The sequence below is a fragment of the Ambystoma mexicanum genome, chromosome 2p, assembly GCF_040938575.1.
Source record: "Ambystoma mexicanum isolate Mex_15411 chromosome 2p, UKY_AmexF1_1, whole genome shotgun sequence".
Lineage (NCBI taxonomy): Eukaryota > Metazoa > Chordata > Amphibia > Caudata > Ambystomatidae > Ambystoma > Ambystoma mexicanum.
The window spans coordinates 237,511,935-237,534,314 of NC_090923.1; the positions used below are offsets into that span (position 1 = coordinate 237,511,935).

At 44.7% G+C, this 22,380-nt stretch overlaps 1 protein-coding gene across 3 annotated transcripts in view; it reads left to right on the forward strand.

Annotated features, from left to right (window-relative positions):
- The window catches only part of CRBN (cereblon), a 270,640-nt gene that overhangs the window by 45,055 nt on the left and 203,205 nt on the right, over positions 1 to 22,380 (forward strand). The window contains exon 2 of one of the 3 annotated variants that reach the window (XM_069643518.1): positions 5,062 to 5,171. The exons of 1 other annotated variant lie outside the window; for it this stretch is intronic. In XM_069643518.1, coding sequence (XP_069499619.1) covers positions 5,062 to 5,171 — 110 coding nt within the window. Of the gene's footprint in view, positions 1 to 5,058; positions 5,172 to 22,380 lie in introns of all 3 variants that reach the window. One more of the 3 variants, XM_069643516.1, reaches the window with a different exon arrangement.

The following is a 22,380-nucleotide window of genomic DNA, read 5'->3' on the forward strand; positions in this document are numbered from 1 at the left end:
CTAGAACCCTGGTCTGTGGTCATGACAGATCTTAACATATGGTTCGAAAACCATGCTGAACGCTCCACAAGAGATGTGCATTAGGCTAGAGGGTATAATATGGAGGAAAATCCTGTCCTTGCCACCAACATATCCTTTACCACGCATACGTCATGAAATGGCGTTGCAATCTTTGGAAGCAGAAAAAACCTGGAAATCTTTAACGCTATACAGAAAGACCCTCGTAAAAGACCAGATACCATCGATTGACATCTAACATGAGAAGGAAATAACAATCAAAGCTACAGCTCTCAACCTATGGAAGGATGCTTGTTTGAAAATACTAGAACAAGAGAACATTAGCTTGGATAATAAATCGACCACAGAAAGCGAAAATAAGAATGCAAAGTAATTATTGGACCTGAACGATACAACGGAAAGCCCAACACAAACTGTCAATAACACATAAAATTGACGTACAAGGTTTGAAACAACTTCCACAGTATCTACAGCAATTTCCAGAACGCGCCATGAGGGATACCTTTCTGAGATTGCGTCTTAATGTACTACCGACCAGAGAGTTTTTGACAAAGACAAAACTGTTGCCTGAATCTCTTGCCTTTTGTATATTCTGCAAAGTTGAGAATCGGGTAGAGTCTTTACATCACATCATCATGCAATGTACTGCCTTAGATGATAAAAGAAACCTCTTCAGAGATATGTTGCCCCAGTCGAGAATCCAACATGAACCGGACCAACGTTTGGGCTTCAATATTTGGAGGAAAGGACAAATTGTTAATTTTTAGTTATTCAATTCTGGAATTAGATAATGGACTCAAAGATTCTGCAATCTCAGCCAAACCTATGAAATGGAGTAAAAGAAAAATAAATGTAAATATTTTAAGCTTAATGAATCAATTTGTGTTACATAATTGTGTCTATGAAAACATGAGTGGAAAAGTTTGTAATAAACTAATACATTAAAAAAAATAAGTATAATAAAGAAACACATTGCATGCATAGCAAAGGAAGGCTTTTAACTCTCTTGTCACGCAACCACCCATTTGAATTCGGTCCCGGTATCGGCACAGAATGCCCTACAATTCTCCAGTTGCGCCAAATCTCCTCAAATGTGCCTTTTTAAAAAAAATAAATAAAAAAAAACCTTACTGGGGACTAATGAGATTAAGGATTTCAATCAGGTGACATACACCTTGGTCTCGGCCTAGTATGCAGTGCACAACTGAAATGCCCATCTCTTTATATAGATTCAATTTGAGATGGTAAACCCCATTTTAAATGCCGCAGGTCACAATGGACCATGAACCAGACTGGTTGGTAACATGCAATATTTATTTGAAAATTCAAAAGAAATCATACACTTTTTAATATGGGGCAGCAATCACCAATGGGGTGATAATTACAAAGAGAATGTGAACAATGCACTGGGTTTCACCTTCTAGTGGAACATATACACAGCACCGTGGATTAGGAGCACTTTTTGGTTTAGGAAAGATAGCAGCCAAGTTACGATTTCCCCCTGCAATGTTCCCTCAACCCACAAATAATCAATTCTGATTGGATAAACAGAAGCAGCAGTTAATCAGGAAGCAGCAGTTAATCAGGAATAAGAAACAGGAAACAGAATCCAAATCTGACCTCCCCCTACCAATTAAGAGAGAAAAACCCCTTGCAGTGTTATGAAATGACACTCGGAAATGGACAAATAATGAATGCTTGTTAAAAACCTTGAAGCAAAATATAATTCCTCACTAAAGCAACAATGCAAAGAAAGACACTAGCAATCAAAAAGAATGGATTACCAAAAGCATACAGTTTGAAAACGAGTGGAAGGTTTAAAACAATACGTTGGAAACTTTGGAATTTTTTTTTTTATTCCCGTCTGAAATTACCCAAACGGTTTTAAATTAAAACTGCTGAAATACACTGATTTGGAGTGCGGTTATTTGGTTGGGATGTAGAGGTATAACCCAGGGTATTCTAGAAGTGAAACTAGGTCTCAAACTGGTAAATTGGAGTTATACAAGATATAAAAAGGTGCGCTTTGAGTAAAATGGAGCTGTGAAATAGGAAAGGAAACCCATTGTGACGAGAACAGTTTCACGTTACACTGGGGTATTCAGGCTAGGCCACCAAAGATGGACACAGTAAGAGCCAGGGTTGATTTGCGACTTCAACACTGCCACCCCAGCGGGAACCAGTCTGATCACTCGAAATATGACTAATGGCTTAGGATTTACACAACACCTCGCTCCACTTCACAGGTTCGTGTCCCAGGAATTCTATTGTCCCAGCCTGGAGCACAGACAAATGTCTAACGAGCATGTGAACTTTCTTTGTCTTGGTCCATTCAAAGTTTTTTCAAGCTAGCAATTATCACTTTTGTGTCCTGGAAGTTTATGGTGTGGCTCCCTTCCTAGGGGGAAGCTTTAACTCTTCCAACCGGAATAACCTGTTTTTGACAGCTTGCAAATCCAGCCAAGGCGGTTTAAAACCTTTATATTTTCTGATATTTGGTCCTGAATTAAAACAAACCTGTGGAATAAAATAGCCTATGTATGTATTTTCACCAGCACAAACCCCTTCACGTTGCTAGGTAATGGCAGCTTTACTTCAAAAGTTTACTTTTTAAACAGGCACTGTTCTCCTTTAGTTTTGCAAAAGCCCATTTTTACACGTGTTGAAAATTGCTAGCTTTTCCTTTCAAATTTGATTTTGCCATCTGACTTCCCAATATTTCCTGGCAGCCTTAGTTATTTTCTTCTAGGCAGTAGTTTATTTTAAGCACAGATGCATTGAAACTGACATGGCTCAGATAGCTGGAGTCTCTTTTGAACTACACAGCTTTGATACATTTGTAAAGAAATTAATGTGTTTTCCCGTAAGAGTAATTGTGAAGTTCCTTGTTTTCTCTCAGAGTTGGTTTGACAGGGCCTGTCATTCAGAAATCCTGCCTGGTTTTGCTGAAGCACAATGAGATACTGGGCATGGCAGGCCTTATTAATCACAGTGATTTAAGGAAGAACAGATGGAAATAGCGTCAGCAGCATTATTTTAAAGATGAAACGTTTCCTTTATAATGGAGATCTTGGGCTTTCAGCAACGCAGTGCTGCCTTTTCACTCCATTTTTTTTTGTACAGGTAAGAACACACTGGTACGCTCCCTTAGTTTGTTCCATCCTGCCCCTGTGTGCTTGGCAAGAAAGTGCAGCCATCTTTTTGTTGCTGCAAAAACACAGTTTTGAGGCCAAAGCGCTCCCAGGAGCCAGCACAGCCATTTTGCTGTTTCTGTACAAATGCAGCTGGGTGATGTCGGGGAAATACTGTTGAGTGGGTCAATATATCCCACATGATGTACACACAGACGGCAACTCACAGTACTGCGCTACTGTTAAATGTGGCACCCCAAACATTGGCTACCCATACACAGTGATATGATAGTTTGATATGATGGTTTATTTATATAGCGCCTATACACAATGTGTTTCTAAGCGCTTCAAGGCAAAGGAGGGAACAAGGGAAAATACAATGACATTCATACAGGCCATGAACAGTAAGGATGTGAAATTACTATTGTACTCAGCCTGACAACACTTCAGATAGGGCAAGAGCCAAGACATAGATCAGGAAGGAAGGGAGTGGGAGAGTGGGAAGGAAATGGAAACTGACAGGCAAATACTATACTAGGCCTGACGACATTTCTGGTAGAGCCGGAGAAAACAAAAGGTGAGGGAGAGTGCAGAAAGGGAGGGGAGGAACAAAACAAGTGACTATTGTACTAGGCGTGACAACATTTCAGATGGTGCTGGAGGATGTGGGGGAGGAAAAAAAACAAGTAAGGCGAGGGGGAGGAGACCGACGAGGTTGCTATCCTACTAGGTCCAGAGACAATTCTTAGAGTAATTGCATAGAAGAAAGAAAGGGGAGGAGATGGAAAAGGGAGAGGAGGAGAGAACAGAGAGAAGCAGTCAAAAAGTGGAGAAGCAAGAGGGGAGAGCGAATACAAGTGCAGAAGTATTAACACCTAATGTTGCAAGCCTAGATACAAGTTGAAGATGGGAACAGCATGTTTCAGGGCCACCATTAGAAAGCGTGACGCAACGTGAATCGATCCATAAAAGTCAAATCCAGTATAGGCCACAAGACGGTGATGGTGAAACCAGAATGTATCGGGACAGACTCCTGCAGAAATCGGCTTAAAGGAGGGCAGAGGGAGCAGGGTAGAAGAATCAAGCAAAACAGGCAACACCTGTGTGCGAGAAGGGGGGCGGGTACAGGGGGACCAGAGGGGTGGGGATGGCCTGTGGGGACAGAGGGAGTAAACACATGTTGGTGCATTCTTAGCTGCTGTCTGAGCAGGGGTTCGGGTCCTGGATCCTCCTGGTCAGAACAGGTCCAAACAGGAATTTCCCTTTTCTTTGCCCTTCGCTACAGACGCCCGGGCGATAAACGCCCTTCATCCAAGAGTTAGGAGCAGGAAGGAAGAGGCAGAGCTAAGAAGGTGAGTGCTGCTTAGGCCAGGTGACCTAGATCCACTTGCACCTGCTCCCCATCTGCAAAGGAAAAGTTTCTGGAGGGCTCCTTAAGTAGGCAAAAAGAGCGGCAAATGTGCTCTCCTGCTGTCTGGCTAGATATGTGCTACAAACAACAAAAGGAAGAAAACCAATATAAAATGTTACCGCACATTCTGGCCTCCAGTTCTAGTTTTGTGCACCTGTTCATGAACACATAATGCACTTTTCCCCAGATCAATCTTCACCCGTAAATAAATGCTGACCATCTCAACTAGAGCTTTATACGCTGACTTCACGAAACCGGCGAGCACAGGTTCATTTGTAAGTTAATTTTCCATACTCTGTTTGCACAACACCACTTCTCTGTGTGTATGTCCATGCGAAAACAAATTCCAGCAGAAAATTACCTTTTTTTTTTAGTCCACACTCTATTGGCACCATGTTTAAGTCAGAACCAGGTTTCTGTATGCATGCAGTGTAGATGGCACGCTTATTGTGAAATGGCGTTTGCTTCTGCTTGAAAATACCCTGCTTCTTTCGTTAGCAGAGAGCGATGAAGATGAGGAGAACGAGATGGAGGTGGAAGATCACGACAGCAAGGATGCTGAAAAGCCCAGTATGATCAACTTTGACACCAGTCTGCCAACGTCGCACACGGTACATGTTTTCCTAGTTTTTACACTTGTGCGATCTCAAACTTGGAGAAGTTCCACGTCGCAATGCATGAGAAGGCCACCCAGTTAAATTTTTGTTTGAATGGAATTTTCGGACAGGTCGTTTTCATGAATTTAAAAGGGGAAAGAAAAAACTATAAGGGAGAAAAACAAGACTTGATGGCTTTCTCATGCATGCCATGGGAATTTGAGAGCTCTGGACTTGACACCCTGTTGGTACCAGCTAAGCATGCATAGGTTAGCAGAAACGCCGATTGATAGTCGATGCCTCAAGTTGTATGTATGTTAAATACAATATATATATATATATATATATATATATGAGTATGTAGCACAGCACGAAAACAAGTGCATGCTGCAGCACAACAGAACAAGTACACTGGCAGAGCTGTGTGACATCGGTGTACCATATAGTAGAGTACTATTCAGCTCCTATTTATTAGGTCTTATTGTGTTGTTCTGTACGGACATAATCCAGACTTTTTAACTGCTCCAGCCAACATGTGCTGTTACATCCCCAGCATGGTTGCTGTAAGTGCTTTCATACCTTAATTCCATTGGGCTCCTGCATGTTCCATTATATCCCCGTCAGTCCTATTTCCCTTACCATTATTAATTGGCCCATATTTTCCCTGACTTTTGCCTTTGCATCTATACCCCCCTAGTATTGCTTCTGTGTGCCTTTTTATATCAATTCCATATATTTCCTTATTCTGTTTGCATGATTTGTACCATACATGCTGAAAGCTCAATTGTGTTTAGCCCCCTTTCTGATTCAGACAGTATAGTGTTTCTGGATTGGCATACACTCGAATTCTTAAGATATGAAGGGGAGGAGACCAATCTGATTCCAGGTTTCAGGCAATTGGCTAAGGGATAACTCTTGATTGCTCCTTTTGTTTATACGTTGTAGTTGTGAGCAATATAAGTTGCCAGAGCAGTTTTCCCTTTGGACGGGGGCTATACAGAGCAACATTTTTCAAAGGTTCTATGTATGTATGGATGGAATGGTTGCTCTTTAGGAACCGACAGGGGCATCTCTGGGAAGGAGTGGTAGGCCCATGTAGTTCTGCCACATGTTTGAGGGCCCAGGTTCGATCAGTGGATAAAAGTTGGATGGATATGCAAATGCTTTATCCTGGCAGACTAAATGGAAAAAGAGTAGGCTATTTTGAGAGGCAAATCATTTTGAACACTTCTGGCTGACTCGTTTAAATATCAATGCAGAATTGATTTATAAGGGGAGGGGTCTCAAAACTGAACTTCCCTGTCATCTTTTGCACCTTTGGACTGCATGAAAAAAAGAAATCTGTACAACACTCTCTGTATGTTGGTAAATTCTGGAAGTTCCATCTGCATAAGAGGTGTAGTGCAAAAAATGCTTGATGCATTGACAAAATTGGGCTAAAGGTTGGTTGAAGGGCATGCCGTGTCCAGTCTCTCTGGACAGCGACTGCTGGTTATAGAGTTAGTGATGTACTCTCTGGTTATAACCCACAACCTAATTATTTCAGTGTAATCATAATTTGCACTGTGCCATGTACTGCTCATGACACACATGACTTCATTGGATAACAAGTGAAAATGTTGCTAGCAAAAATGTAGTCTGTAATTAAACTGTTAGGGAAAATACCTTTTTGTAAAGAAAGTCTCAAAGCAAAAAGTAGTAAAAAATGTAGCTGAAAAGTAGCCAAGGATAAGTGTCTGGGTTATGGGGGAGGGCCTTGGTGTGCTTTTGATATCCTCTTTTATGGTTAGGATAGGGGTTAGTGTAAGGATAGGAGTTGGGGTTGGAGTAAAGATTTGGGTTATAATTGGTTGTGAGAGGGCTGGTGATGTTGAGGTTTGGTTGGTGGGTATGGTAGATAAAGTGCCAGGGTAATTGTTGGGGGTTATGATAAATCTAGCACTAATAGTAATGGTAACTGTTCAAGAAAGGGATAGGGTGGTTGGAGAAGACTGGTTATTTTGGCATAGAATATGGGTTAAGATAAACCTAAGCGTTATGGTAGAGTAAGAATTAGGGTAAGATCAGGAGTTGCGGTTAGTGTAAGGCTACGATTGGGATTAGAGCAAGGATTTGTATTAGGGCACGGGCTATGGAATTTGTGGTGAGCTGGTGATGGGGTTGGAGTGAGGTTCACTGTTTGTTTTCTCATCATCAAGTTTATTCGGAATTGCATGTAAAAAACAATCCATAAAACCATCAAGTACAAAAAATATATAACAATGATATCACAATAAAAACATCCACTCATAAAAGCACAATAAGGACAGCAAACGGGAAGAATTTTTAAGTTCAATTCATTAATCGATGTATAAGAACTCCTTATCAGGGCAATATGTCAAGCAGTCATTCATTTCCTATGGCAAAGTGCTATTTTAGGTACAATAGTAATGACTAGCCCAATTGTGGCATTTGCCCTTAACCGGTAAGTTTGGGCTGTCCTGTATTGTGCAAAGCCCATTTCCCTTAAGGGTTGTAATGAGCCGTGTTCTTGCCTGTGCATACACAGGACAAAATAGAAACAAGTGTGTCAGGTCGGGGGTCTGGGTCTCCCGGATTATGAAAAGTATCTTGTGGCGGCACAACTGCAATCGGTGCTGGTGTGGGATCATCCGGAGGCGGAACTCCTTGGAGTATTGGCGGGGCCCTTGCAGTGAGAATGAAGGCCGGCGGACCTCTTGTTGTACCCACTAGGCAATGTGGGGACGTCAGTGGTTTTTGGAAGCAGTAAGAGAAACGTGGAGGAAATACGTAGGGGGGTTAAGGGCCGCTATGAGAAGAACCTCTCATGGGGGGCCGATCAGAAACTCTGCCAGGCAATTGGGAGGGTAGGGATACGAAGGCTACGGGAGAAGGGATGCGGTGGGGGACTTTTTTGAGGGAGGGCAACTCCTTACCTGCAGCGAGTGGTGTGAGAAGTTTGACTTGCCACAGGGAGTTTTTCTGGCATACGGGGCGGTGGTTCGATGGATGGCAGAGTTATGGGAGGGGATACCTGAGGAGCCGGAATCATGCCCGGTTCTCTGAGTGTTACTCGATCGGGCTGGGGGAAGAGGATGTATCTCGCGGGTATGTAAGGCCCTCGGAGAGGGACCAATAGAAAGAGAGCTGAAAGTTAAGGAGAAGTGGGAAGCGGACATGGGGCGCCAGATCTCGAGTGAGGAGTGGGAGAGGGTTTGGGACCTAGTTCGGAAATCCTCGAGGAACGCCCGTTTTCAGTTGGTCCAATTTAAATTTTGCATAGGGTGTATATTACCCCAGTGGCACTTAAGGAGATGAGTGGAGAACATTCGGGTGATTGCCCCAGATGTGAGTCAGGGGATGCAGGGTTCTGGCATATGGTCTGGGAATGTGGGTAATAATAAAATACTGGGATGAGGTGCTTAAGGGAATAAATGAGCTACTGGGAGCCAACCTGGAGAGAAGCCCGGAGACCTGTCTGTGGGGGAACCTACCGGGGGGAAACGTAACAAATTACAGAACAGAATGGGTCGGTTTCTACTTATACTGGCAAAACGCCGATTGGTGATTGCGTGGAAGTCCCCCCTGGGTCCAACAACTCAGCTCTGGAGGAAGGATGTCCGAAGATGGGGCTTAGCGGAGTTGGCGGTTTTGCAGAATTCGAAGGTAGAGGAGGATGCGGGGGAGGTAAACGTTTCACTGGTCCCAATTGTTGAACGACTTTGCAAAAGACAATGATCTGGCCCTCCGTGAGATGACGTATCTGGAGGAGATGCGATAATAAGGGAGAGGGGGGTTTTGGGGGAGTGGTTTGTAGATGGGCTGACTTAGCTCAATGAACTATCAATATTTGTGCTGGGCTGCTGTGGCTAAAGTAAACCGGAGATTAGTTTCGGGAGTGGGGATGGGGAGGGGGGGTGAGTTTGACAGGGGGGTAGGGATTGTGTGGTTGGGTATGTTTGGACGATCTAGAGATGGGCCTGACTTTTGAGGGTGGGGAGGGGGGGGGGGGGTAGCCGAGAGACTGTGTTGTATTGAACTGTCAATTTAAAAAAATTTGTACGAAGGGATGTTAAGGGGGAGGGGAAGTTGGGCCGGATTTTGGCTGATGTGTTTATCAAAAGGCAGATAAAAAGTGTTTTAATAAAAAGTGTGCCAGGTCCTCGTATGGAGCTTCGCAAATTGGGCAGGATCAATCTACCCCGGCTCATGCTGCCATCACAACCTTTAGGCGGATGCAGTTAAACCTTGCCCTAGATACGGGACGTGATCCTTGGGGGATTCCGCTGATAGCAAATGGCGCGGGACACCCGAGGGCATGATTGTCATCGGCCCTCGATTTCTTTTGGTTTCCTGATTTCTCTGTTCTCTATCCAGGTATACAGACTCATAAAGACAAGCAATGCAGTCCATCGATTGATTTCTCCCCTGGAGAGCATACTACTGGGTGGATATCGATGTGTGCAGTTGAATTCCCCCCCCCCCCCGCAACCCACCCCCGATCCCTGCTCAACTGTTTCCCAATGTTGGACAACCACAGGATCTTATCACCTAGGTCCTTCTCTATCAGAAAGGTGATTAATTCATGCATAAGTGACACCCTGTCATTACCCCATAACCTGAGCCAGTGCAAAACTGACTGCAGGGAAATAGTGTCGCTAATTGGTGCACAACCCAGTTCCTTTAATACTCCGAAATTCAGAGCCGAAGTTGGGAGCCCAAACAAGTTTTTCAAGAATTGTTTCTCCAGGATCTGGACCTCATAACATTGGAGTGGCACCACAGCTTCATCCCAAATTTAGCAACCAAAGCCGATTTACCCTTGTAAAATGTAACAGTGGGACTATTGGCTTTGCTTTGAACATGGACCTGGCCCTAGAGACACTACCCAGGGCCTACTTGAACTGCAGGACCTGTTAGTTTACGTGGGCCATTGCGCCCATGGTAGTAGAGAATCACCCAGATATTCAAAATGGTCAACCCTGGGAATAAGTGTTCCTACAGTACATGGCCCTAAAATTGATCCTTCATCACCCCTTCCAGCAGGACATCACCACAGACTTTACTATGTTTACCAATAGATCCTTGTCCTCCATGAAGACTGAATGTTCCGAGATGAGGGCCTGCAAGGCCCTTGGAGTACGAGCCATCAATATGGAGTCATCCGTATACACCAGGACTGGTAGGAGCCGGCCTCTCGGCTTTGGGACGTCAGGAGAGTACTTTAATAGATGCTTGTGGAAACGATTTATATATAAGCAGAATGATAGGGGCACCAGCACACCTCTCTGACAGACCCCCAATTCAACTTTCAAGGAATTTGTACAACACCCATTGACACCACTCCTCACACAAGCTTGTGTGGTACCATGCAGCCTCGACAGAAGATTCACCAATGGCACTGGGCAATTCATGGACCAGAGCATGTCCCACTGTTGGGGAGAATTCTCGGAAATGTGATAATTCCTCTCTACCGTAGCAACCCCCAGCAACTTTGCTGGATTTTGAGGACTTGAATTTTGAGCCTGGAGAGAGTGAGTCCCTTTTTCCCACTCTTTCAATGTTTTTATTTTTTTATTTTGTACCATGTGTTTCTTTTGGTTATGCAGTCTGACATACTCCATAGGCATCATCTTTTACAATGTGTCACACTGCACCTTCAGTGCAGTAGCACAGGGAAGTCTTAGATTTCCCAAAGGTTTAAATACCTTCTCTTGGATAAACTACTGTTTCGAAGAGCAGTGAAGTGAAATTGACTTTACTTACATTTGTAACTTTCTAGACCCAGTCCACACTATCTTACAATAGGGTTCTGGAGGGGTTACTTAGTATCCCCTTTGTGTAGTTTATGTAACAATTTTATATTACCCTTTCCTCGATGAATGGCTGGTGGCAGTGGTTTACTTTTTACTACCGTTGTGTGTTTTTACTGCGGGCTGCGTTCAGAGCCACGGTAAAGCAACCATGGGTGCCATTTTTGTCAAAATGGCCCTGGTCGTCTTTTTTTCGCTATTTCTTTGTGGAAAGGTCCTTCTTGAGATTTGCTCTGCGCGCCAAACCAGGTTTGGTCCCTTTCTTTGTTTTGTCATTGTCAGGATTCACGAGTGTCTGGCAGGGCAGGAAGCGAGGGAGGTGCCCGAAACTTCCTGCATTTAGTCTCCTATGAGACAGGAATGCACTCTTAGACTGGTTGTCTGGCAAGGACAGCCACCCTACTGGATGACTGACAGCTAGACTGGAATAAATGGGAGAAACCTGCATAACCATTGGTTTGCCCGGTGAAGCCCTGCTGTTGTGCTGAAACTTCGAATTCGTATTGACCCAGAAAGCCTCCGCAAGGAGGACTTCTACCTTTTTGTGTTAGTGGGACCAATCAACTCCACAATAAGCCACCTGTACATCCCCTTGAAGCTGCTGGAACCGAATAGCTAGGGAGAGGAACACCAGATCGTGTGCGTTGCTTTTAAGCTGATCAAGAGCTCCAAGAAGATCCTCTGTACTCCCAGGAAGCAGGACTGACCGAGCATGAGCCATTTAACAGTGTTGTACCTGGTTCAGAATAATTGTGTGAATACGTCTTATTCTGAAACCTTTTTTCTTTGACACTCCTCTCGAATATTCTAAATGCAACAGTTCTATATTAATGTCCTCAACACCCTCGCTATTGAAGTCACGGGAGGGTGTAGGTAGTGTCTGTGGGTCATCCCAAATGGGTATTTGCTGATTTAGAAAACTAAGAGTGTTTATAGTGTGTATGTGTGTTGTTTTATATTGCTCCCTTCTGAAGAAGGCTTACTCTAACTGACTGTTAAATAAATTAATAAACCTTGTGTGTAAGAGTTTATTTGAATACTTCTCACTGTGAATCTGTGTAACTCCCCTGCAGCTCACATTGACCCCTCTTGAGATGAGCCTGGCTACTCGACCACACTACCAACCTGTGTAGTACAGACTCGTACCAAAGGTTGGGTTCCTATTGCCAGGAGGTCAGGGTTGTTGTAGTGCACCCAAAGGGTACTGCATACAATCTTGCCTAACACCCACAACTTGGTACGATTGACTTTGTCAAATGCTGTGCTCAGGTCCATGAATGCCAGATAGTTGGGCTCCTCTTTCAGGTAAAGTGAGTGTGCTACTAACACATGAAGATTAAGTGCCTGTTCTGCTGTACCCAGCACTGGCTAAATCCTAACTTACTATTTATTTGCTGTTTTGTATTGAGTCACTCGGACAAGGGTAGGTGCCGTAAGTCAACTACAGTGGCGATTGGCGCAGTATAAATAGTGAATATCCTAATAAGCAAATAAAATAGCATGCAAAATGGTTAGTGTTGGTACTGGTTTGTGGTAGAGTAAGGGTTGTAATTGGAGTAAGGGTACGGGCTAGGGCTGGAGTTGGTGTGATTGTTGTGGATGTTTTATTAGATGTTAAGACCTTATATTGTTATGCATTTTTTTAAAGCATTTTTGGCGACCATATTACTGTCAACATTGTCACACTTTGCATTGTTTGTATTGAATAGCTACTTTTTACTGACTACTTTTCCACATGACTATATTTTTCCTGGGGGAATTTTCGTATAGAACTGTGATGCTGGAAATGCATCAGAGGGACAGGGCCTCTGAATCCTTGTCCTTTACTGCTTTTTATCGTGTGTTCTGTCATGTTTTCTGCCCAGGAGTCCATGTGGGACTCCTGGCAGTGCAGCTCTCTCTTTTGGTTTGGTGAACAGACCCATGGGATACCCTTATGGCACCCATGGGTAGGGGTACAACCCTGTGCCCCTAGTGTATGTTTTTGGGCACCTGTGGGTGGCCCACAGAGCAGGGTATGGGCTGGTGGCAGCTCCGTGCTGAATTTGACAGGTGCTCTGGGTGTCCTCCATTTTGGGATACCCAGGCTCTGCCATTGGGATCAGTTGATTCCTGATAGGAAACAAGATGGCCCCTGTGGCCTCTTGCTTTCTATTGCCTGTTACCTTGTTTTCCCAAAGTCCTGGGAAGCCCTGACTGTCCCTTCCCCCTGACTGGCTGTTGGGTGGAAGTTCCATATATGGTGTTGTTGTGAAGGCCCAGCTAGACTGACTGGAGCCTTCCCAGTGACTGTATGTTGTGGGTACCTCCTGTGGGTGGGACCTGGGTGAATGGAGTGTGTGACCAATATACACTCCTTGTTGTGGTTGTCTGGTTTCTGGCATGAGAGACAAAGACTGAGACAGCCCTGCCCGAAACTGGCCTGAATGCAGTGTGTAGTGTTGAATGGCTGGGTACTTGTCCCAATCCACATTCCTTGTTGTGAGTGTCTGAAAGGGAGGAGTGTGGCCTGAATGCACTGTGTGCCTGATTGGCTGACTGACTGCATGAATGCCCTTCTGTATGATTGGCTGCTGAGTGTGTGCCAGCAGTGTGGATGAGAGACAGATAGTATATCTGGGGACCTCTCACCACTGGTAAATGGTTCAGGGAACGTTCAGAAGCGTTCAGAAGCGTTCTGGAGCTGAGTCTCCACTCTAAGAGTAACTGGAACTGCTGATCCTCGACGTCCAGCTGGAAGAAGACTTGCTGTGGCATTTGCTTCGACCGATCCGAAGGCTGCCGAAATCGTCGAAGACTGACCCGAGAGAGGACCTGGTAAGGCGCCCTCTTCCCGTGCTCCGAGGGACCATCGAGCACCGCTCCATCTTCGCCGAAGCGCCCTGGAAGACAGACCCTTGAAAGGCTGCCGACCCGAGACGGGACCGCCGAGGAGATCGACGTGAAGCACCCGGACATCGCCGCCGTCGAAGTCCATTGCCCTCGACCAGGGTTCGCAGGTCTGTGTAACCGCTGGAGGCCCGTCGAAGTTGTGTTGCCCAGCTGTGGGAACCACTTGATGCCGTGCTGCCAACGACCGGAGCCGTCCGCTCCTTTGCCTAAGAACATTCGAATCGAAGGACTCCCTCGTCCGCACCGTCGACCGCTTTATCCTGCCGGAGAAAGTCGAGAACGACCAACGCGCCAAGGAGAAACCTGCCGTTGGGTTTCCCGCCCCCCGAAGACCACAAAGACTCGAACGTCTCGACGCCCTTGCTGGGCCTCCGTCTCCACAATCTTTGCGGTCCAGAACTATTGTCACTGAGGTGCCCCGCACGCCTCTGCCTTGCAGGACGCCGACGCTCCGACGCCGACGAGCACCGCTCGGACGAAGCTGCCGCCTCATCGACGCCGTTCTACCCTGTTTGTCGACGGACGTTCGACGCCCCGTGTCTCCCGCTTGAAAGGGAAGGCATTCAAGAAGGGCCGTCGATTCCCCGTCGCCGAACACCGAGTTCCTCGACGCTTCTCGACGCCTCTCGACGATCCGTGACTCCCGCTTGAAAGGGGGTCGCTCAAGAAGGATCTGTCGACGCCTCTTCGAAGAACTCGGCTCCACCAGGTACATTGGGGGGGTAAAAACATTATAGGAGGGAATAAGACTTGCAGAACAATATATGGACTGGGCTTGTGCTATATCTTTATTTTACAGGTTACCCAGGTGGGGGGATCTCCACACAGAACTGTGTCTAGTGGTAGGGGCCATTATTCTGCCTATTGCTCAACCATCTTATTTTCTCTCCTCTCTCTATTGCTGGTTTCATTCTATTGATCTGTGTGACATTGTTACAGTTTTGTTGATGCACTTTAATAAGATCTAATACAAAGGGTGGTACCACTTTAGAATTGTATATATTTGCCATTGTTGATTTTCCAAAGTACAAAGTGAGTTATTATGATAAGTGTACATAACCTTGAATATTGATTATATAAAGACTGTGTTCTAACCAATACAGTGTGTGGACATTCCTTTGTCGGGGCTTGGGGACTACACTGTACTTAAGAACCAGCCTGCATCACCTCCTGAGAAGCTAGGCCTTGATTGCTCGTCCATTGCTACCGTAATAGAGAATCTTGGCTGGGGTCTTCTGTGCCCTCTCTTCTACCATATAGAGAGCAGAAGTACAGACACCCCCTACCGGTCTTCTTCACAAGAACCCTTCATGGATGTCCTACACGTAGCATAGTTCCCACAGAGAAATGTCTTGAACCACCAAGGAAGAATAGTTGTACTCCAGAATGATTTAAACACAAACTTTATTTTCAAGAGCGAATTTTCCATGTAAATTTGCTCATTTCACTGCATTAAATTGTGGGATACTGTAAAAGGACCCTTGACCGCGGTAGAAAAAACTCACAGTACAACGCTTGCAGTTATAATGGAATCCACTAAGATGAGCCTGCCCCTCTCTTCTGCAACAGATGGGGCTTGTCATACATTCTACACCCTTCTCTACCTCTGCAGGCTTTGACAAAGTCGACCACCGCTCTAACCTTCTAACTGTTGGGGAATCCAGACTCAAACTTTAATTTTAGATGGAGGTGATTAATTTGTTTGCTTGCAAATCAAGCAACACTGCATCATGACTCTAACCGATACCCACCTTCTGACCTGTTACGCTCTCCAGACCAGTTTCCCTCATAGACCAGTCACCTGACCAAAGAAGGTTCTAAGGAGTGCTGCTCGTCTCTCTCGCTGCCTCAGTTGATGGGTGTAGGTCCTTCGCTCTCTCCCTGCCCCGAAGACATCAGCTTTTTTACAACTCATTGTTAGTCAAGTTCATTCCGCTGGGCTCAAGCCCACGGTGCTCCAGCAACCCAGAGGGGATGGAGCCTGCAGTTCCAATTCTCTGTGCATTTGTCCTTCAGTATGTGGCATCGCAAGCATTGTCTTTATGTAAAAGTGGGAAGCGTAGCCTGATAAGCCCTCTAATAAAGAAACTGGGTGTACATGGGTTAGACAATATCAATGGTGTGGTGCAAGAGTTGCCACATTCCATATGGGTTTCAACTCTGTCCCTTCTGCAAAGACCCCTGCCCATCGATTGTTTCTCCTGCACATCTATTTTGTTGTTGTTGTTGTTTGAAACACTTCAACATAACCATCACTTGCCTTGGGTTTGGGGACACTGCTTTTGCCTGGATCTCTTCCTATCCCTGATCAGTCGGTCCCCATATCCTGGAACATTTTTCCTTCTGACAGCCCCCACACCCTCTTTTTCCTGGGCGAGGAGGGTGAGGTCGTTTCTGAAGGATCTGTCCTTCGCCCACTTCTCTTTACCATGAATACCTCCCACCTCTGCACACTCACCTCCTTTGGATTATCCTACCATCCTTTGGATCATCCTACCACCTATTTACTGATGACGCATGTTTTTTCTTCTCTTTTCTGCCCTCACTCTAGTTCTCCATATTGCTTCTTGAAGATCGTTGTTGTCGCACAGCCCTCTGCCACTGCACCTTTTTAAGACTCCATCCATGGGTAGAGCCGTGTCTGAGCTCCCCCTCATCCAATGTGAAGGGGAAATGTGATCTTTGGCTTTGGCAGCCTTCAGGTCCATTAAGTGAGAGGTGAATGGGGCGGGGGGGAGAGCTTTGTGTGTGGAGTTGGGTATGTGTTGTCCTTTTCAATACATGTCTGTGTTTTTGGTAGTTGATGCAGTATGAGCTGATTTAAATTTCTTTGGTGGTAGTGTTGGGAAATCATTTAGAACTTCTGATTGCATGAGTTTTCTTTTAAAACCTTTGCGTTTTTGAGGAAAAGGGTACATTGTGAGATGGGATGTGTAGATTGCATGTAGTCTATTGTACTCAATGATGCAAGGAATGTCCGCGCTGACTGCAGTTTCATCAAATTTGACTAGATGTAGTCCTTCAAGTTTGCGTAGGCGTGACAATGCTATGTAACTAATGCGTTCATTAAAGACACTCTGCCAATATCAATTAATGCGTGATCTAATGTTAGACCTTGCGATTTTTGAATAGTCACTGCATAATCTAGCGACACAGAAAACTGTTCTCTGCTTACATACATGTCTTTGAAAAGAAGGAATTGAGCTGTTGTGCGTCCTATCCTTTTAACTTCTGAACGTTTGTCAAACAGGATGTTGACAAACTGAATGCTGTTGTCCCATGGGTTTGTCTGGAAGCCAACAACTGTACCAAGTGCTCCATTAACTAATCCTTGCTCTACATCAAGGTTACGCTTTAGCATTACTCTACAGTTAATACATAATGTTACAATTTTCTCCAACCCAGCTGAGTTGGAGTTTTCTAAGGGATTTAGTCGTGCTATGGCTTGTTGACACATAGGTATTATCATACTGTGTATGTCCAGTTTGTCTGTGGTGTGAATTTCCACTAGTGGTTGCATTTCTTTTTTCAGCATCGTTTCATTAAATTGTGCACAGCTTGCTAGAGTTGGCATTAAGGACAAACAGTTGACATGTTTGTGTGCTAATCGTTCCATGACATTAGTAGCACATATGTTTATGCCCATACAGCTCATGGATGCATCTGGTATTTAGGGTAGACTGTGCTTCGTTTGATAGTACACCAATCCGCATGTTTTTTAAATGTTGGCATGGGTGAGGTCTGCAGACTGACGTATGTTTTGAGTAAGTTCTCTCTAATGGAAATATCCCAGAGATTTACATTCACGATTCTTCCAAGACTTTTACGGCACAGTTTGTGTCCTAAGGTTTTAAAGATAGTTTCACCTTTCACTGGTGTCAATTGAAGGAGATCTCCAAAAACAATTACATGTTTTCTTCCAAAGAGTTCTTCATAGTCCGTTTTGAGGACGTCTTGCAATCTGAGGGGAATCAAAGCTAACATTAGGTTGGAAACCATGCTCACCTCATCTATTAGGAGCATTTTCATTTGTTTCAAAACTCTACATGGCTCCATAGCAGCTGCTGCTGAAAGTTTGTAGTAATCATTTGTTTTGGTATTTTTACTGGAAGGAGTAGCAATCTGTGTAAAGGGACCCCACCTATGTTATAGGCAGCTAAACCTGTGGGGACGGTTACAACAGCTGAAAGGTTGTTGTTTGTTAATTGTTGGAGGAATTTACTGAATTTGTATTAAGAATGGTTTCCCTGAACCAGCTTCACCACTTTCAGAAGTACAGGTTTGTAGTTTTCATAGGTACAAGTTTTACTTTTGTGCTATATGCCATGTTCAATTTCTTTACTTCTAGAAAAATGGTACGCTGCTCATTGTTTAGTTGGGATTTTAGTACAGCCAACTCTTATGCAGATTGCTCATACTGACACATGGTAATGATCCCAAAATAATCCCAAAAATGGTGCCCGTGTGGGCAATCAAATCTGTCCAATGCTAATAACATTGCACTCATATTCTTGTATCAGAACTCGCCAAAACCCACCCAAGTGGGCTGCAACTACCGCATTCAAAACTTTCAATTTAAATACACATCTTCTAAAAAGAAGGGGACAACACAAAGTAATTCTACCGTGTGTTGCCACATGCATACTATGAAACAGTTAGTGTCAATGTGCTAACATGCCTACTAATCGGTAGCATTTTGCACCTGTACTGTGTTAATTATCATAGTTACATTTAAACATATGTTCATATATCGGCAAGAAATCAAGTGGGCTGCAAGTAAACATTCCAAAATTCCAATAACATGTGCATGGATGGCAATTAAAGTGCTAGTGCATTGCCAATCCTATAGAAACAGAATAGGTCATTAGACAGTATTTTACCCTATGCAAAAGAAAAAACACTAAAGTGACTATGTGCATAAAACAGAAAAGCAAAGAGAAGCTCTGCCCAGGCTGTCACGCTGTCTGTAGTAGATACTTTTCCAACTTGACTTTCAAGATTTGTACTATACAGAAATTATTATATATAGACATCTCAATTTAAAGTGTCCTAGTGCTAAAGTGCAAATGCAATTATTGAATCAATTCTCTCAGGCCAAACCGTTTTTGTACGTAGATCTCTAACTCTCATCTAGTAGAACAGTATCCCTGAAATGCAATCAATCTCTTGTCCCTCTTTCTAGTTGTTAATCTCCCAAGAGATGTATGGCTAACTCTTCCCCTGCGTTATTTATTTTTGAAATTTTATTTTTGGATTTATAGAGCGCACTACAGCCTAAAGGTATTGAGGCGCTATGAGAGAACGTAAGCAGGCTTGATTCAGGGTTACAAGAAGGCGGCCCAGCAGAAATTACTTGGTACAGAATGCGTAGTTACAATTACGTAGGAACATTCAGGCAAAAATAATGCAGCATACAGATAGAACATGTGAATTGTCAAACAAAGAGCCTAGTTTTGACGGCTTTCCTGAAGGCTGCATGAGAGACAGTCAACCTTATCTGAGGGGGCAGGGAGTTCCAGAAAGTGGCAGCCATGTTTGGGAAGCTAGTACCACCCGCACGCACCTTGTGGGTAAAGGGTACAGTGATTCTGTTGGAATAAGCAGCTCTGGTGGGGTGTGGAGGGCAATTCTTTGAGCTAGGTAGGGAGGAGCCAGTCTGTGAAGACATTTGTGCGTCACGGCTTGTGTCTTGAAGACAATCCTCTCCTTGACAGGGAGCCAGTGGGTTATAGGTCAAAGGTTTGATTCAAAAGGTTTGATTCAAAAGGGTCGAGTCAAAAGGACCGAAAAAAAGGGTGGAATGTTTTAAAAAAAAATGTTTGGAGGGGGTTCCCTCCAACCCCCCACCCCTTTTTTTTTGGCGTAAAAACCTTTTTTTACCTATACTAAAGCAAAAAAAAAAGATACATTTAAAAAGAAAATTCGACCCTTTTTGTTTTCGGGCGTTTTGACTCGACCCTTTCGTCATTCGACCCTTTTGAGTCGATCCTTTGACCGGACACCGAGCCAGTGGACCTTCCTCCTGGCCTCAGAAATGTGGTACTTCTTGAGATGCCAGTTGCAGCCCTCATAGCGTTATTTTGGGCTAGTTGAAGTTTGGCCAGAATTTTGCAGGAAGTCCCTACAAAGAGGGCATTACAGTAGTTTAGCCTTGACCCAATTATAGCCCTGGCAATAGTGAGACAATTCTGTTGGGATAGGAAAGGTCTGGCTGCATTAAGGAGTTTGGAATGGTACGCTGAGGAGGAAGTTAGTGCATTAACCTGTCTATTCATGGTTAGGTAAGGTTCAATATAAACGCCCAGCGTCTTCATGACTTAGGAGACAACAATGGGGATGTTATCCTCTCTAAAGCAGCAGTATTGTTAGACCAATTTACCCAGGGTGGACGGGGATCCAATTAACAGAAGGCATAACCAGTTTTCTGCCATCCAAAATTGGATCGTTAAGTAGATGAAGTTGAGGGTGTTTAGGTCAGACAAATAATCAACCGAGAGGGTGATGAGCACTGCGTGTCATCTGCATAGTTCGTGTATGAGATGCCCAGGGCGTCCAGGATTTTGAACAGGGTCCTCATGAAGAGGTTATAAAGGGCGAGAGCTATGCAAGAACCCTGTGAGACCCCACACTTAATGAGACTAGGGTTGACACACAAAGATTTAGAGATGACGTTTATCACTTTGTCCTGTAAGAAGAAAGTTATCCATGCACAGGCCCTCGGGGAGAAATTAGCTGCGGTGGAGAGGTGATGGCAGAGGGTCTTGTGATCCACCAGATCAAAAGCAGCAGAAAGATCCAGGGGAAGGAGCGCAGGTTTTCCTGCGTCCCTGAGGTCATCCATTTCATTTTTTAGGTCAAGCAGAGCCGTTTCAGTGCCATGCCGGGGCGGAAGCCTGACTGGCGAAGACCGAGAAGGTGGTTATCTTCGAGGAATATTTGGACTTGCAGGTAAGCTGCTTTGTCCAGAATTGTTTGCAGAAAGGGCACAGTAGTGATAGGCCTATAGATCCCGGGTACCGATGGGTCAAGGGAAGGTTTTTTAGGAACGGTCAGACCCACGCTTCTTTGGGTCCAGTTGGTACATGTCCATAGTTGAAGAGTTAATGAATGCAGTGGTAAGTGGGGCAAGGGAAGGGTCACAGTCTTAATGACCTGAGCTGGGCAGGCGTCCCCTTTACAATTAGTAGGTTTGATGGATTTGAGGACGGCAGTGACTTCTCACTCATATCCTTGTAATCAAACACTGGGGATTGGCTAGAATGGGTTGCCGGGGTGGGGCGGGAGGGGAGACGTTGGTATTGTGACAGTTGGCTAATAAGTTGGAGAGGGCCTTTTGGTGGGCTAAGATTTTGGTGTGTGCAAGGTTTCCAATGTATCAAGCATTGCAGATTGAATTTTGTTGCACCATGTCTCGTCCTTCAAGAGGGTTGGAGGCAGGGGTGCAGGAGACTTCAGCTCTCTTTTCAATCCTGGTGTTCAATGAGGCGGTTTTAGCCTGAATAATGGCAGTTTTATAGTTTTTGTAAACAGCCTTAAAGGCAGCTTTAGAAGCATCATTGGGTGGTTTTTCCAAGTAGCAAGCACTGCCCTTTTTTTGGAGCCAGAATTCCAAGAGCTCTTGGGTGAACCAGGAATTAGTCCTTTGCTTTCTTAGCTTTTTTAAAGGTGAGCGGAGCAACTTTATCAACAGCCTGGGTAATGACCCGATTAAATGCTGTTGCCAGAAACTCTTGGGTGTTAGAGAAAGGGTGCATGAGGGCGGGCACTGCGAGGTAGGGAGATATTCTCCTTAGTGAGCTTGCGTGAGCTTCTCGAGAATGCAACAGGGCGTGGAACGGTAGACTTGGGAGACCCCTTGGAGGTGATGAGGTCAAATCTAATGCAGTAATGGTCAGACCAAGGAATGGGTGAGATCTACGAGACCAGGAGTGAGCAATTATGATGGGACACCCAATCGAGCGGCTGACCTTTAGAGTGGGTAGGCTGCGAAATGGCTTTGGTAAACCCTAGGGTAGATAAAACTTTCTGTAGGGCGAAGGTGTTGGCATCATTGGGGTCATTGAGACCTAGATTAAGAATGCCCAGGAGCATGATTTTAGTTGAGTTTTTTTAATGTCTGATAGTGCGGGGATTAGTGGGTCATGGAAGTCTGTGGAAGGGCCTGGAGGGCGGTAGACCACATGGAAGGCAAAGGTGCAGTTGGTGGGGCGGGGGAGCTTTAGTTTAAGTAGGAGGTAATGGGAGTTCTGACCCAGTTCCCCATTGATCCTTCTGATGGTGAGCGTGTCCTTAGTGTTGACAGCTACTCAGCCACCACTTTGATCCGCCCGGTTTAGCCTAAATATGGTGTAACCACAGGGAATGGCAAGGGAAAGGGTAGGGCCAGAGGATTCTTTTAGCCAGGTCTCACAGAGAAAGAGTAGGTCAAGATTGTCCTTGATGATAAGGTTATGCACATCCAGGGAATGTGCTGGTAAGGAGGGCGAATTGACAAGAACACATTTTTGAGTGGGATGTCT